Source organism: Hyla sarda, chromosome 2, assembly GCF_029499605.1.
Source record: "Hyla sarda isolate aHylSar1 chromosome 2, aHylSar1.hap1, whole genome shotgun sequence".
NCBI lineage: Eukaryota > Metazoa > Chordata > Amphibia > Anura > Hylidae > Hyla > Hyla sarda.
The window spans coordinates 284149057-284165914 of NC_079190.1; the positions used below are offsets into that span (position 1 = coordinate 284149057).

General features: G+C 41.2%; 1 protein-coding gene across 1 annotated transcript in view; it reads right to left on the minus strand.

Annotated features, from left to right (window-relative positions):
* The window catches only part of NKAIN1 (sodium/potassium transporting ATPase interacting 1), a 32461-nt gene extending 15856 nt beyond the window's left edge, over positions 1-16605 (minus strand). Inside the window, exon 1 of the mRNA XM_056557312.1 lies at positions 16251-16605. Within this exon, the coding sequence (XP_056413287.1) occupies positions 16251-16304 (54 nt within the window). The 5' untranslated portion in view covers positions 16305-16605. The remainder of the gene's footprint in view (positions 1-16250) is intronic.
* Positions 16606-16858: the final 253 nt, after the last annotated feature.

A 16858-nucleotide genomic window follows, 5' to 3' on the forward strand; every position in this document is an offset into this window, starting at 1 on the left:
ACAGCTTAGTATTACATTCAATATTTATGGGACCTTTTCACTGGCTTTAAAAATACTATTGAATGAGGGAAATCCAAGCATGCACATAACGAGTGTGTAGAATATATTGCCTGGGTGCAGGGAAGAAGAGGGTTAAAACAATACTATCAATAACACTAGAGAAGCGTAGGGTAATTAAAAAGCTTTTAACCTCAGAAACTCGCAGCTTTAATAGGATTATTGAACAGAAAATATTCACGCAGCAGAATGCACTCTTAGATTTGCACACAGACCAACTGAATACAGGGCACTTTAAGAGTATTCATACCCTTGTCATTCTTTCATTCTCTCCTTTTACTCAATGATCATACATTATGAAATATTGTTATAACATTGGAAACAAAACATGTTGAAAAATAAAAGATTGTAATTTGACTTGTCAGTAGATAATATAGGTTGCTTTTCAGAGCTTCCAGGTCTCAGAACTCTGATATCTCAATAATGTTACGGTATTTTCTGAATTCCTAAATACTATCAAGGTCAATAGACTTTAAAAATGGTTGTTATGGTCGGAGTTCTGTTTCTAAAGGGTATCCCAACTAAAGACATGTGTGGCATACACACAGGATCTACCATACCTATCTGCTAAGTGAGGACCCTCTTGTGTCCCATTGCCAGGCTTTGGTGGCCATCTCAAATAGGAAGAAAAGGGCTGGCACTGAAGCATCGTCCATGGCATTTATGGACAAAACCAAACACGCATCTGAAGGGTGCCTGGAGGATTTAATTCAGCCGAGTACTGCATGATATTATATAGTTGCTTGCAGTTATCCATGGAAATAACCGCTGATCAAGTTCTGTTACCGTTTCACACATGCAAAAATCTTGCCTATGCTGCATAAATAGCCCCATTCAGATGTTTACAAGAAAACAGAAACTAGTAGTTGCAGACATAAGGATCCCACTGCACATACACTATAAGAATAAAAGTACTGCAACACTTACATATCAAGCCTACCCGGAGTCCACAACCGTTGATGGAGTTGGTCCCATCTGCAGTTATCATTGGCATTGCGCTTTCATGCAGATGATTGGACATAGAAACCCATGCCTAGAAACACCCAGCACACAGTTTTTGTCCTGATTTTAATGCCTTATGTACCTTATGGCTGTGCTGTGGTTTCTAAACCCTTCTTACAGCTAATCTGGTAAGATCAAGGAGGGAAGAAATGTAAAAAAGTGGCTGAAGTCATGTCTTAAATTTTTGCAGAATTCTTGCTGCGGAAGCCCATTTAAGTCAATGGGACTTTCTTTTCTCCGCTAAATGAAGATATTGTGCAAATTACGTGCAGAATTTGTATGGAACACATGGATTCTGTGCAAAATGTTACTCTTGTAATGGAAAAACAGCACAATTTTTTCAGTGTACTGTGGATTCATGTGGAAGTTCTGCATGAATTTTGCACACAGTACACAGAAATTCCGCATAGAAGTGGAAAGATGCGGATCCGGATGTGGAATTCCACATCAATGCGGAATTTCTGACGTCTGAACATAGCCTCAAAATGATCAATTCTTTCACAAATGTTTTGAAAGGCAGATTGTACTGGTAGGTAGGGGCTGGGATTTTACACCTGTGGCGATGGGACTAAATTAAATAACTGATTTCAATGACTAAGAACAGCGCCCCAATACTTTTAGCCCATATAGTGTATTAGAGATGCATCTCCTAGACTTAGTAGTTATAAGAAGGTGGTCAGACAACAAAGTTACAAAATACTTTTAATGTTTTTGTTCAGATTATTATTATAATTTTTATTCCGCTAAACAAGTGCTTGTATATACTCTATATACTTCCAAAACTCATAAAAAAGACGTGAGATCTGATTGGTTGATATGGGCAACTGCACCACTCTTCCTCTACACATGTTTTGATAAATCTTTGTTCATTACAAGTCTATTGACCACTTTTTCGGCAGCTTTATTGGATTACACAATATTCCAAAAACATCCTCTTCTCTGAAACTGTTAGAATAATTCACAATTTGGCACGCTTGTCTATGATTGTTAAAGCTGTTTCATTTGCGTAATGTATAAATTGTTATATGTGGTTACACTATGATCAAGATTATTATTTGTTCATTTCAAGTCTATGGTCCACATTATTTATTTGCCATACTGGATTGCACAATATTCTACAAATATCTTCTTCTCTAAACCAACAATGTATGTTTAAACCAGATTCGTTAGCAAATGTCATGGAGGTCAGTGGTAATTTTGAATTTCAAATATTCTTTAAATCAGTTGCAGCTGTAGAGGTCTACAATGAGATGCTGCTGACTCAGACTTTGTTTTTTAAGGAGTAAAATTATCACATGGTTTGGCAGCCATATTTGGCAGCAATATTCTGCATACATGCTTGTTGGAACAATGTGAAAATTAGCACACATGTCCATGATCACTTTCTGTACCACAATTGATCACATAGTTTGGCAGCCGTAATGGATTGCGCAATATTCTGTATACATAGTTTCCTGTAAAATTGCTGGTCGTAACAATATGAAAGTTAGCACACATGTTCACGATAACTTTCTCCACCATATGGGATCAAAGCAATTGTGTGCTATAACCAGGCTCTGCTGCATGGCCACCTGTATTGCTGCTTGAAGCTATATTTCTACCTACTGTGTGTAAGGAAGGTGGCAGGCCCTGTTGGACACCTACCATAGTAGGAATAGGGTCACCTAAGAGTTACAAAACAGAAATGCATCAGCCTGAATAACATTCACAATGAGTAATCCACATTGACTCTGTTAACAGAAAAGCATATGCAATTTATTCTTGAGGGTTTTACAATCTTAGCACTGACCCTTCCATACTCTCCAATCTCCTTGCTGTTCTCCTTGCTGTAAATTGCAGACAAGTAGTTCTTGGGAAAAGAGTAAAAGACTCACTGAACTGAAAAATGGACAAAGCTGAAAATTACTGAGAGAGAGAGAAAAGAAAATGTCAGAAAAAAAGAACACCATACTCAGTGCATGGCGTTTTTTGGGCCAAAAACACTGCAGTCAGGTGTTAGCTTAAAGAAAAAAGAAATAAGAAACAACATACTGACTTTGAGTTTTGTGAATTGGGCACATGCGGCAGAGCTCTATAAAGCTGATAGGATTTGCCGGCAAACTGGACGGGACCAGGGGACACCAGTGGTGTTTTGGGACCTTGTGTGTTCCTTGGTCAGTGTATGGTCTCTGGGACAAGTTATAATTTATACGACTGTGTGGGTTTTCTGGGAGTGTAAACTTCTTGGCAAATGTTTGATTCTTGGGGAAAACTACAGGAAGGGACTGTACTACCTACTGGAGCAACCTATCTAATGGGGGTACCTACCTACTTTTCCTCAATCCACTTATCTACCAACTCTACTGTGTGGGACACCAAGGGTTGCATAAATTACTGTTTGTGGCACTTTGGGTCTTGGAAAAGTGCAAAGCCTTATATGCTTTTTCCCTCGGGTTCTGCAGACACAAGTCATGTCTGGAAGAAATTGCCATGACTGTCTGAGCAAGGATGGATAAGAAAAAAAATGAATGACTGCGATCAGAAAAGACATCACCTGTGAGTCACCAGATGTAACTGTATGTACTCACTTTTATGGCCTGTCATAATAATAATGGTGGTTAGCAGAGATCCTCCTAAACTCAGGTGACAGACTGATAACATTATTGCTGTTAGAGAGTAATTCCCATTTCGTATGTGCGGTGTGTTATATACCGCAGTGGAATAATATTGAAGAAGAAGGTTGGGTGTGGTTATGATGTGGCTGGGGCATGGCTAGGGGGCGTGACTGAGGTGTTGATAGGGGCGTGGTTTGTCCCTCTTTGCTTTCAACAAAAGTTGGGAGGTATTCCTGCAATTATCCATATGGAAAATATTTACTAATTTACCTTGTAAAAACTACAAGCAGGCATTATGACCAAGAGACAAAAGTAAGGAAGGGCAGAAACTAAATCACAATAACTAAACAAACAGGCTGAGTTTTATAATAACAACCTAAAATACTAAAGAACTCTACAGAAGAGAAAACCAAGAACCGACTGGGGTAACTGTGACAATTATTATTAACTGATCAATAGCAATGGATAAGCTATGAGACAGTTGCATAGCAACTGCCCTAAACAGATAAAAGGGGTTGTCCCACGTGTTTCAGTTTTCTGGGCAGCTCCTGACTGTCTGTGGCCGCTGGAGGTGGTCTTAAGCCAGAAACAGCCAAACAGGTGAAGTTGAGCAATTTGTGTAACTCCTATTGGCGTTAATGACGGTTGCCCTGTGAGTATTGCCTTATTTATCTTTCCAAAAGTCCTGAAATCCTCTTCTTCAGTTGGGTCATTTTATCTCATGGTCACCCCCTGGAAAATACTCTCATTTGGGTCAACACTTCAGTTCCTGTATAATCAAACTACATGGACTCTTCCACACAAGATCTACACACAGGGAACAGAATCAGGGAGGGAGGTATTGCCGGTATGGCCAGTTCAGCTGCACAGGGTCCCGGGGTGGGAGAGGGGCCCGCTAAGGCCCAAACTGGAAAGCTGATATGCCAGGCAGATTCCCGGTGGGCCACACTGTCTGCTCTCACAGTGGATCTGGTCCTGTTAACATAATTTATTCATTGCACTTCCTGGGCTGTCTGCCCTGCCACACAAAGGCGATTCTGCCTTCCCCCAATCTATAACTTATATCTATAAACAATATAAAATACATAGCTATATCTATCTATCCTGAAATGTCTATGTCTTACATGATAACATTATTGTCCACTCAGAGAAAAAGTAATTGCATTCTCTTGTTTAAATCCTGCAGACTATTGGCCCAAAGTTCCTGGCTCCACGTGCAATTGTTACCCTTGTAACAGCTATAGCTACAATACTAAAGCTTTCCACATCTTTACCACACATGTTTACCCATCAGACAATATTTTGTTATTGGACCAATGACAACTAAATAAAAAATGTTGTGAATTTTTGAATCGTATTAAGGGATTTCTATTCATGAATTTCCAGACTTTTTCACCAATGGCCTATACTCCTTTTTCAATCATCTGTGTCCACGGCAGCCAGTCATGTATGCTGATGGTAAGACTTGGTACAAAAAGATCCACAGGATTCCAAGAACAAATGGGAAGGAACACTTAGGTGAGTACTTTGTTTCAGCTTGGCACTACACAATTCTGCTTGTAGAGCCGAGTGAGTGGAGTAAAGATATATAGGAAGTCTATAGGATTTTCTTTAAATTTTTACACACCATGTTTGGCTTTCTGAGCAGAATCGGGCAGCTCTGGCCCTTCCCACGTTTAAATATTATCCACTTGCTTATCCACATACTAACTAGCAAGATAACCTATACTGTACTTTATAACCTGCTATATTTTAACCTGTTATATTTTAATAATCTCAGCCAATAATAAACTCAAACAAGCATATGACAGATTATATTTGATATAGAATGTCCTCCAGGACAAGGTTTTCCTGGAACTTCCTGGTTCTTTCCATTATAGCCAAAGAATAAAAATCAACATAGTTTGTTTCTACTGCAAAAGCTGACTGGATACATTGTCTTTTTTTAGCAACTAACAAAGAACCGCTTGCTAGATCTCCCATGTTAGCAAGGGACAAGTAGCATTTGAGACGCTGATATCAGTCAGTGAGTGTTCCCGGGCTGAGGTGGACTCCAGGAACACAATATCACAGTTTAAGCTGGATGTATGTTGAGAGTAGATACATTTTTTACAGCAATAACATGTGATGTGGTACTGTAGATCCCTAAAACAAAGGGATGTTAATTAAATATAAGACTAAGAATACTAATTGTGTCTTTGGGATGGAAAAGCTTTATTTCATGGATCTATACAGAGCTGATGTATAAGCCGGGAAAGCTAGTTTACATGTCTAAATGGGAGCAGGACTTGGGTGGTCTTTGAAGCTATCTGAATGGCTAAAATGGTGGAAACCACCAATAAGTTTTTGATCAATATTGCATTGGTGAAGCCGGATAAAAAGTACTACTCCATTGGTATGGGACAGGCTGTCTAAAATGTTTTCTTCAACTTTGCAGTCCTGCTTTCGTAAGTATGGTGGTAGGGGTACTGTGTTTCACAATTGGTGGGAATTGCCACATTTTCCCCGATTCTAGATTAGAATCTACTACTTTATCTAGTCTGTGACAATGGCCAATATGAAAAAGTGCCCTGAACAAGCTTTGTTAAACGGCCCTGTCCCACATGTGCAGAAGAGTATGGGGAAATTTCTTTACTTCTTTTTAGCTGCCATTGATAGGCACTTGAAGATGCAGTCTATTCACACTTTTGGTTCTTAATAAAATGAACTATTAGTTTACTACTAGATTATAGTTATTGACCAGTATTGCAAAAAAATCCCAGTTGCAGTTTGAGGGGGGAGCTAAAACCTTGTGTTCCCGTATCCCTGCCATATGCCACCCGTATGTAATTCATTTCAATGGCCGGAGTGAAACGCTGACGCCGGTCGGCTCATTTTTGCCCCATATGTGGTTTTCCACCGCACCTCAAATCGTGGTCGACTACGTTTTTAGGTGTGGTGGGAAAACCTCATGCGGGGCAAAAATGAGCCGACCGGAGTCAGTGTTTCACTTCGGCTGGCTCATTGAAATGGATTTCATACGGGCGGCATACGGCAGGGATACGGGAGCAGCCGGTTTTAGCTCCCCCCCAGCCGTATGCGGTCCCGTAAAAACGTGATGTGAATACAGCCTTATATGTATAACACAATATGAGAACATGGGTGGCTAAATATCTGTATTGTGTTTGAATTGCTCTACCCAGTCTGTCTTGTCTTCCCTCTTGTGTGTTGTCTGTCAGCTTGATTAGCCCCCCTCTCTCTCTCTCTTCTTTTTTGAGGTTCCTTTCTAAATATACATAACTTCAGAGATTGGAGCTTATACATGCTATAGAGGGTGCTGGGAGTATGTGTTGGGGTTTTGACTGCTTTGTGGTTGCCATATATAGTGCTTTATATTTTACTTTGTTTGAGATTGCACTCTATGGCCGGCATTTATCATTGTAGGTGTAAGTGATGCATTTTCTACACCTTTTTTTGTGTGCTGATAATGTGTAGGAGCACCAAATTTATTAACTGGTCACAGGGCATTTGATACATTTTGTACAGGTCACATTTTCTGAAATTTCTCTCTTCACATACACCAAAAAGCTAAGTCTGGGCTGTTGTAGTTTTAGAGAAATTTCAGTGGCTTTGCGCCTTTTTTGCGCCTTTTCACAGAAATGCGCAGTTCATAAATCCCTTCCATATCATATGTATTGCAACTAAAATCAGCAAAAACCAAAAGGTGCAAAAAAGGTGCAAATTAACCCTGTGTGCGCCTTTTCAAGACACAAAAAACTGTCTAAAGACAATGATAAACGTCGGCCTATATCTCTATATTATGCACACTATATTTCCTTTTCATGATAATTTTGTTTACGTGGTATTTTGATTCCACTGTTTACATTTAGCTACTGTCCATATGTATTATTACTTAAGACCTTAAATAAAATTTTGTTGAGATCAGATGTTTGTATATATCCTTTGAAATACTCACTAGATATTGGACAAGGCATTCACTCTGAAATTGAACCATCCTATGATGACGTAGACCTTTCTGTAAACAAATATGGGGGGGTTTACTCAGCAGTACATCTATCCATGAGTTAACTGCCAGCTGCTCCTTTATTCAGGACTTGGGAATTCCTTGCAAAGCCTGAGCATTATGGCGAGGAGCTCATTACGCACATGCGGCTCCATATTACATGAGGGTAAATGTTTGTAAAGGAATAATGGGTTATTAAAAGCAGGGTCTACAAGAAGGGGGTAGGCTTCACTTATATGAGAAAGCTGAATTAGCATAAAGTGAGGACCACTGCCTTTCTCTATAGTCAAACAATGGATAAGGAATTTAATAGAGTGCAAAGGCTAAAGGTCAGAGACAGATTGGGGATGTCAGTATTACATATAGTAGCATGAGAATTCCCAGAATGAGTCAACCAACCCTGAACAATGAATATTTCATACTTTTTTTTTCTAATTGTTAAAGGGGAGGTCTGCAAAAATAATTGAAAAAAATGTAAGATACAGGGACAGTATTTGACCTTTTGAGGAAGTCCAAATTCTCTTCTATCAAATTATAGATTTTGGTCCATCTGGATACCACTATCATTAGTATCTATGACTATGTACAAATGCTTTTTTTTTTTATCTAGATGGGTGGTATGGTTACAGATGGTTGCATACTTTAATAGGTGTCAAAAGGGGAGGTCTGCAAAAACACTTGTCAGATACCAAAAAATGTAAGATACTATTTATAAGTATCCAGTGAAGCATGACTATCATATCCATCAGGGATACTAAAGAGTCCATTGTAAGTATTTAGGTATTTAGCATTATTATAATATAATGCTTAATAATCTGTACATCATTTGCAATCTCATGTATGATGTTCGGGCTATACAGATATATAGTTAATAATTAGGTACTGAATGCCAAGCTTTGATTACCGTATATACTCGAGTATAAGCCGACCCGAATATAAGCCGAGGCCCCTAATTTCACCCCAAAAACCCAGGAAAAGTTATTGACTCGACTATAAGCCTAGGGTGGGAAATACATCATCCCCCCATGTTATCATCCAGACTCCCGTCATCATCCCCCCCTCTTCATCATCACCGACTGTCAATCCCTTCATCAGTGGTCTTCAACCTGCAGACCTCCAGATGTTTCAAAACTACAACTCCCAGCATGCCCGGACAGCCATCGGCTGTCCGGGCATGCTGGGAGTTGTAGTTTTGAAACCTCTGGAGGTCCGCTGGTTGAAGACCACTGCGGCCTTCGTCATCAAAATCATCCAGACCCCCATATATACTCGAGTATAAGCCGAGTTTTCAGCACGATTTTTCGTGCTGAAAAACTCGGCTTATACTCGAGTATATACGGTAATCTAGTTATGTTTTTGGCAGGGGTGCAGCGGGCTACAGGGACATTATTTGACCCTATGAGGGGGTCTAAAGGCTCCTCTATCAAATTATAGACATTGCATTGTGGTGCATCTGGATATCACTGTCATCAGTGTCAATGGCTATGTACAAATGTTTTTTCATCTAGATGGGTAGTATGGTTACAGATGGTTGCAGACGTATATGGGTGTCATTTCTACAGCTGTGTTACTGGACAAAGATTTCTTCTAGACTCAGCCTGAGATAAAATTAAGGCCATAAATATAATATGGTGCAGAGCATACACTTCCAGTGCAGTAACCACAGAGTATGAAACCACAGCGTTATAAAGCCAGAAAATAGCAATTGCTTTAGAATAGAGGCATAAACCTCGTAATTGTGTCTTACTACTTGTAAGTATTACCGGGCAAGGTGGGGCATTTTCTCACTACAATATAAAGAAGGCCACATGTCATCCTTCTTCTACACCTCTATAACAGGCCTTATGGGCACTTGAATTGGCCTAGCATTCATTTTTATTTTATCAGGGAGCAAAAGGATGAGCCCCTGTCAGAAACCTCTGTCATCTTTGAGAGGAACAAAGCTTTGAACATGGTGATCTCTAACATGCCCATTCTCTTTTTCACATGCCAAGGGTCTGCCCCCAGACACATTAACTTGTCAGATAATCCCATGGAAATCTGCAGGTTTGGCTGTCATTTATCTTGACATAGGTCAAGTTGTCGCCATGTTTAAAGATTGCTGCTGCAATATTTGTAGCTGAAGTAATGTTAATATTTAGAGAAATACACATTGAAAGAGTTCTACAAATATCAGGATGATTGTTTCTGTGGAAAAGGAATATCAATTTCCAAATATGATACGATGCATGGATCGAAGTGAAAGTTGTAAAGTGGCTTACAATGGAGGCATGGCCGAAAACGTTTGGGGGGGGGGGGGGGGGGGGCATTTATCAAGCCTCTACATAAATCCAGCAAGCCCATGTTGACATTTTTACTAGTTCTGGGCAAGCTGAGAATTCAACAGCAGTTTATACTGGTAAGCAGGGGCGGGCGCGGGGATTATGCAGTCAGAGAGTATGAATACACATGCCCTTATATTTACTCCCATTATTAAAATAAAATTCACGCTCATCTGACTGATTCCCTGAATTGTCAGATTAACTATTAGCCCTCCAGATATCTAGTGACATCTGATTTTTTTTTTTTTTTTGGGGGGGGGGGGGGGGCGTTAGCCACTTTAGGAACAGTTGAATATATGCCAGAATTAATATATTATCAGTATGGCCAGACCACTGTACCCGAAGATGAGCCGAGCCATAACTCTTGGCTCCTTTCAGGGCACAGGTATCAGTATCCCACCAAAAAGATATTTATAGCCTATCCTGAGGACACGCCATCAATGGAAAAGTTCAGGAAAACCCCTTTTATAAATTTGGTTGACAGTGGGAATTACTAATCTGGTTACACCCAGTTCTGAAATTTATCTTCCAAAAATAGCTTGGAAAATAACAGGTGTAATCCCTGTACTAATTACATGAAAAAGACCAGTTGTTTAAAGAAGACCTGGGCCAACCCCCCAAAATGAGATTTTATATCATTAAATAGCTTAGGGTACAGTTTCTTGATCTGTCCTACTTTTCCCAAGATATTGGGTTTATTGTCTTATCACGGTACAGAGAATGGTCAGATGGTCGTGAACTTAAATGCAATAATCCTTCCTTTCTGGCAGCTTCTCAGTCTGACTGGGAGTACATGATAAGTGAGCTTTTACACCTTGTTTACACTAGTGTGGTGCTGTGCGGCGTCCATTGCTGCCGTGGCACCATGTCTATGGGAAGGCGCGGCTCTGGGACTGGTTTGAGTGGCATTGGGGCCGCTCTGCCAGTGGGTCGTTCACCCTGTGGGCGCTGGTGTTGCGGCGGTGGTGGTCGCCGCCCACTGCTACGCCATTTTATTCTAGGGACGTTAGGGACCCACTACTAACAGGTGGCCGTGACATGGCTAGTGGGCTTGCACTTCATGATCATAAAGTACACTAACAACCTGTTAGTTTAATAAATGTTGCTGGGAAGCAATAGATCATTGTGCATGTTGTAGATGTGCGACCATGTTTGTTTTCTCCATTTGAATTCACATTGTGTTTTCTATCCCCCTCTCTTTTTATTGTTGTTTTTACTTGGTCTGCACTCTGCCCCTACCCTCAGCCCAACCCTATATAAAGTAGCAGGTAGCTACACAGGGCCCCTTCCTTTCTGGCAGCCTTCCAGTCTCACTGGGAGCACATGGTAAGTGAGCTTTTACACCTTGTTCACATTGGTGTGGTGCTGTGCGGCTGCCATTGCTGCCGTGGCACCGTGTCTATGGGGAGGCGCGGCCCTGGGACTAGTTTGAGTGGCATTGGGGCTGCTCTGCCAGTGGGTCGTTCCCCCTGCTGGCACTGCTTTTGCAGCGGTGGTGGTCGCTTCCCGGTGCTACACCATTTTATGCTAGGGACTCACTACTTACAGGTGGCCATGATGTGGCTAGTGGGCTTGCACTTCATGATCATAAAGTACACTAACGACCTGTTAGTTTAATAAATGTTTCTGAGAAGCATTAGCTCATTGTGCGTGTTGTGGATGTGTGACCATGTCTGTTTACTCTATTTGAATTTTAATAATTGTGTATATATCAGGTGATGGATGGGATTATACAGTCAGGTAGTGTAAATGCGTAAAACATGCCCCTCAATGAAAAACATTCACTACACCTGACTGTATAATTCCTCCCATCACTTGATATTCACTTCTATTATTAAAATTAAGTTCATGCCCATCTGACCATTCCCTTAATGATCAGGCAAAGCATAAATCCACATATCCTGGGAAATGAGAGGCATTTTAAGAAGCGGTAATAGGGTCTGCAACTTGGTACCCTCAGCTATTTAATGATACTAAAATCTCATATTTTTTTAGGGTTGTACTCATGTCCTCGCTTAAGTGAATATCCCACCGTTTTGTCCCCCCCCCTCCCCAAACTACTAACCAACACTATATAGGTGAAGAAAAGACAAATGTAAACATATCTAATTTACTGATCATACATCTATTGTAGCTGAAAAACGTCTCAATGGCTCACACACCATATGCTAATGAGACGCAAGTGTCTTGGCACCTCAGCATTTCCTGACAAACAGCTAAGCTGTGTGTCGTGTCAGGATTCGGCAGGCTGGAGGTGGATCCTCTGTGTCAGAGAGGGATTGGCGTGGACCGTGTCGGTGGACCGGTTCTAAGTTGCTACTGGTTTTCACCAGAGCCCGCCGCAAAGTGGGATGGACTTGCAGCGGCGGTAGCAACCAGGTCGTATCCACCGGCAACGGCTCAACCTCTCTGACTGCTGAGATAGGCGCGGTACAAGGGATTAGACAAGAGCAGGGTCGGACGTAGCAGAAGGTCAGGGCAGGCAGCAAGGATCGTAGTCAGGGGCAACGGCAAGAGGTCTGGAACACAGGCTAGGAACACACAAGGAACGCTTTCACTGGCACAATGGCAACAAGATCTGGCAAGGAAGTGCAGGGGAAGTGAGGTAATATAGGGAAGTGCACAGGTGAAGACACTAATTAAAACCCATGCGCCAATCAGTGGCGCACCGGCCCTTTAAATCGCAAAGACCCGGCGCGCGCGCGCCCTAGGGAGCGGGGCCACGCACGTCGGGGCAGCACAGACGGGAAGCGAGTCTGGTAAGCGGGTCGGGATGCGCACCGCGAGCGGGTGCGTCCCGCATCGCATCCCGGCTAGGGACATTATCGCAGTGCACCCGGTCAGCGGGTCTGACCAGGGCGCTGCGAACAGGAGAACGCTGTGAGCGCTCCGGGGAGGAGCGGGGACCCGGAGCGCTCGGCGTAACACTGTGATCATAGAGATCTCTGCACTAACATCTCCCACCATAGATGTACATGATAAAAATAAAAATTAGGATATTTATGTTTTTTTCCAGGTATATACCATTAAAAATATATATCTAATATGCAAAATCAATGCAAATGTATGCAAAACGTGTTTGGGAGGATCCAATAAAAGGTAAACAAATATCCTGAAGTTTCATTCCATATGATCAATCTGATTTTATTTGTTGAAGTGAAAATTGTCTGCTTTGCTATCTGTCGTACACATTTATCTGTACTGAGGAAGAATACAAACATCAGTATGTCAGCCATTGATGAGTACGTCAGCCATTGTTTTAAAAAGCCCTGACTACATTTTTCTATTCAACATTAGGACAAATTACGTCATAAAACTGTGAATACAACTATCCAAAATTATGCATATTAGCTGGACAGTTTACCTCCACATTTCTGTGCCGCCACACTTTATCCTTCTATGGACTACATAATGCAAGAAGTTTTTAGTAAATTTTTAGCTTTGTACACTGTCTGCAATACTTTTCATAAAAGTAGGTGCTGCTCAGCTGAAAGAAGCCTGGCCTCTGTGCCCTGCTGTATGTTTTGCCAGAAATCTTCTCCAGCTCATACCATGAATACATATTAGGCTACTTTCACGTTGTCGCTGGGTTCCCACCAAAAATGGCGGTTTAGGCTCTGTTTTTTGGGGGGCTTTAACTGCCATTAGTGTGATGGAGCCCAACGGAAGGCATAAAGGACCCGCTACTGACGGGCAGTAGTGTTAAAGGAGCCTTAAAAGAGTATTCCAGGAATTTTTTTATTTGACTATGTTACAGGGGGTGTAAAGTTAGTGTAGTTCATTATATAGTGTCTGTACCTGAGTGTGATGGTTTTCTCACAATTCTTCTGTGAATTTCACTCCAATATTTATTTTTACCAGCATACAAAATAACTGTTGCCTCAGATTTTTCCCAGCTTGCAATGAGGCCGAGACCTGACTCACAAGTCAGCTGATGACAGGGAGCCTGTCTGCTTCAATGGGTGGAGGGATCGCTTGGTGGGAGAGAGATCAATCTACAACTAATGCAACAGCTGTAGGCAGAGTAAATGTATTTTACAGCTCACCTCCGAGTCTTCCCGTGCACGGGTCCGCACTTGGCTCAGTGCTGTAATAGTCAACGAAGAAATCAGAAGCTGATCCAGCACTTGGGTAAAAAGTTGCAGCTTTATTTAGGTCCGAATCCGACATACAAACTTCACACGGTAAAACCGACACCCTCCCTTGCCATACGCGTTTCAAGCGCATGCGCGCTCTTCCTCAGTGACGTCACTGAGGCAGAGCGCGCATGCGCTTGAAACGCGTATGACAAGGGAGGGTGTCGGTTTTACCATGTGAAGTTTGTATGTCGGATTCGGACCTAAATAAAGCTGCAACTTTTTACCCAAGTGCTGGATCAGCTTCTGCTTTCTTCGTTAACAGCTGTAGGCACCCTGATTGAAAACCACAGGTCTTCTGAATGGATGCAGCTCATTTATGTTTCAATGGGTAGGGTGGCTGATGTGTGGGAGGGAGGAAAATGGAATTATGGGATTTGTAGTAAAAAAAAAGAAAACTCAAGCAGGAAATACCAGTTCACAGTATTATGGTAATCTCACAACATAGCCATTTAGCCCTAAGACTGCCAGATACTTACCAAAATCAACTTCTGGTGGATAACCCCTTTAAGTTTAGTGCTAGGTAAGTACAAGAGATGTGCCAAATTTACTAAGAAGCAATGCCTCTGAATACATTTGGCACATTTTACACCAGTTTTTTTGCTTACAATAGACCTGCGAGTGAGACGCTGGTCTTAATAAATTCTCACAAAGTTTTTGGGATTAAAACTATCTATACACATTTAATGGATGGTGATGGGTCCTGATATTTCTTAGGGTTTGCTACATTTCAAGGGTGTGCAATATCATAACCTGCCATTGTCAACTAACAGAATGCTCCTCCCTTTTTTTCTATAAGGAGGCACTAGAGGTTCTAGTCGAACCATCTTCATTTTCCCTAGGAAATATTACATACTCAACTAATGGAGATGCTAGGTCCAAGAATACATTGGCCAAACATTTTAAGGCAACTATTCTAGTTCAAACAGTTCCATATATATATATATATATATATATATATATATATATATATATATATAGCGATGGTGACAACATTTAGGGGTGGACTCCACCTTAACTTATGTGCAGGTCTGTGCTCCACAAAAGCCATTATTTAGTGCTGGGGCTCATTTATATAATACTTAATGCATGTATCTATGAAGCTGAACTAACTTTAATCAACATGTCCCATACATGGGGGCATCTCCAAACCCCTGATGTGCTTAACTGTGGCTTAAATCTCATAAATTCATAAAAATATGCCTAATTCACGAAAACACATTTGAAGATCTTATCTGCTATGGCTATTGGTCACCATAATCTCAGCAGAAGAGTTTTATTTTTCTACATGTGGAAGAACTTTTTATAACTTTGTTCACACGCGAACATATTATTCATATGTAAATGGCTGACCCAGACAAAAGCTTGACTTGGGACGGACTCTGATGTTCTAAACTTGGCTACTAGTAGATAAAACAAGGTAGGTCGTCTCACATGGATTATAAAGTTCTAAACTCCGTGCATCCCATTTAAACTCTAGAACCAAATTGTCTGCCCTTATCTGTCAACAGGAGATCTCTCAAGATTCAAATCTCTAACCTGCAGATCCATCCTTATACAGGGTAATAAGACAAATAATCTACAGTATGTACAGTGTCCATTAATAAAGGGGGTTCTTCTTTATGACTCATGTCTCCGTCTACAACAATCTGAATAACTATCCAAATTTACCATATTGGAGGTCGAATATTAGAAGGAGTCTGTAATCCTTATTTTGATATAATATATATACACATATTGTAACATACAAAGACTTTCTTACATATATTTATATAAACATCTCATTGTATACAATAATTACAGTTCAATGCTGAAGCTTTGCATATTATGGCATACATATTGTATTTACAGATGCATCGCATTACACGTGACAATGGAATTCATATGCATTCAGAACATAAGTATTTTTGCAACATGTTTAAAATCATCTCAATATTAATAAGTGTCTGGGTGTCTATAATGCAAATGTGTATGACGGAGAGACCTTGCCTGTACAGGATTATTAAAAGTCTTACAATGGGAATATGGCTCTAATGGGATGAGGTGAAGTCATTTGGATAGCATCCTTCAGGAATGATGTGTTAATCTTGTTAATGCTTCCCAGAATCCCATCAAACCAGTTATTGTTTTAACTCACCAGCTGCAGGCTGCAGATCCCAACCAAGGTACATCTCCCAGTGCATTTGCCCATAGTGGACAGCTTGTGATCCTACCAACAGCAGGCTTTGGTGTAGACAATCCTGATCTGATAAGGTAATCCTACAAATGTCAGCTCATCAGCCTAGGATATTCTGCATTTTCCCTGTAAAGAAAAGGCCTGATGGCTCACAGGACCATGTTTAGCAATGCCACCCTAGAAATCTACATGCTATATAGGAGAGGAGGAGCAATCAACCTTATGTCCTCTTTGTGTTGGTCTATTGTGTGTTTTGTGTATAAGAGGGGGGAGGATAGGCGTGGCAGGCAGAGAGGACAAGCCACACACCCACCCACCCTATAAGGATTCACCCTCCCCTCCTCTTGGATAGTAGGGAGCATGCTATTCACTCCTTCCTGGCCAGTCCCTGGGTGTGGAGAGAGGAGGAGGAGGTAAACGACAGCCAGAGAGGGGGGCGCACACCAGAAAACACCATTTGCCACCCTCCCTTTTTAATACCCATCAGAGAACGAGTGCCAGCTGCAAAAGCTCTTTTGTTATATTGCAGAAGAAAAGCAGATTCATTCAGTGCATTGAGTGCAGCGTTA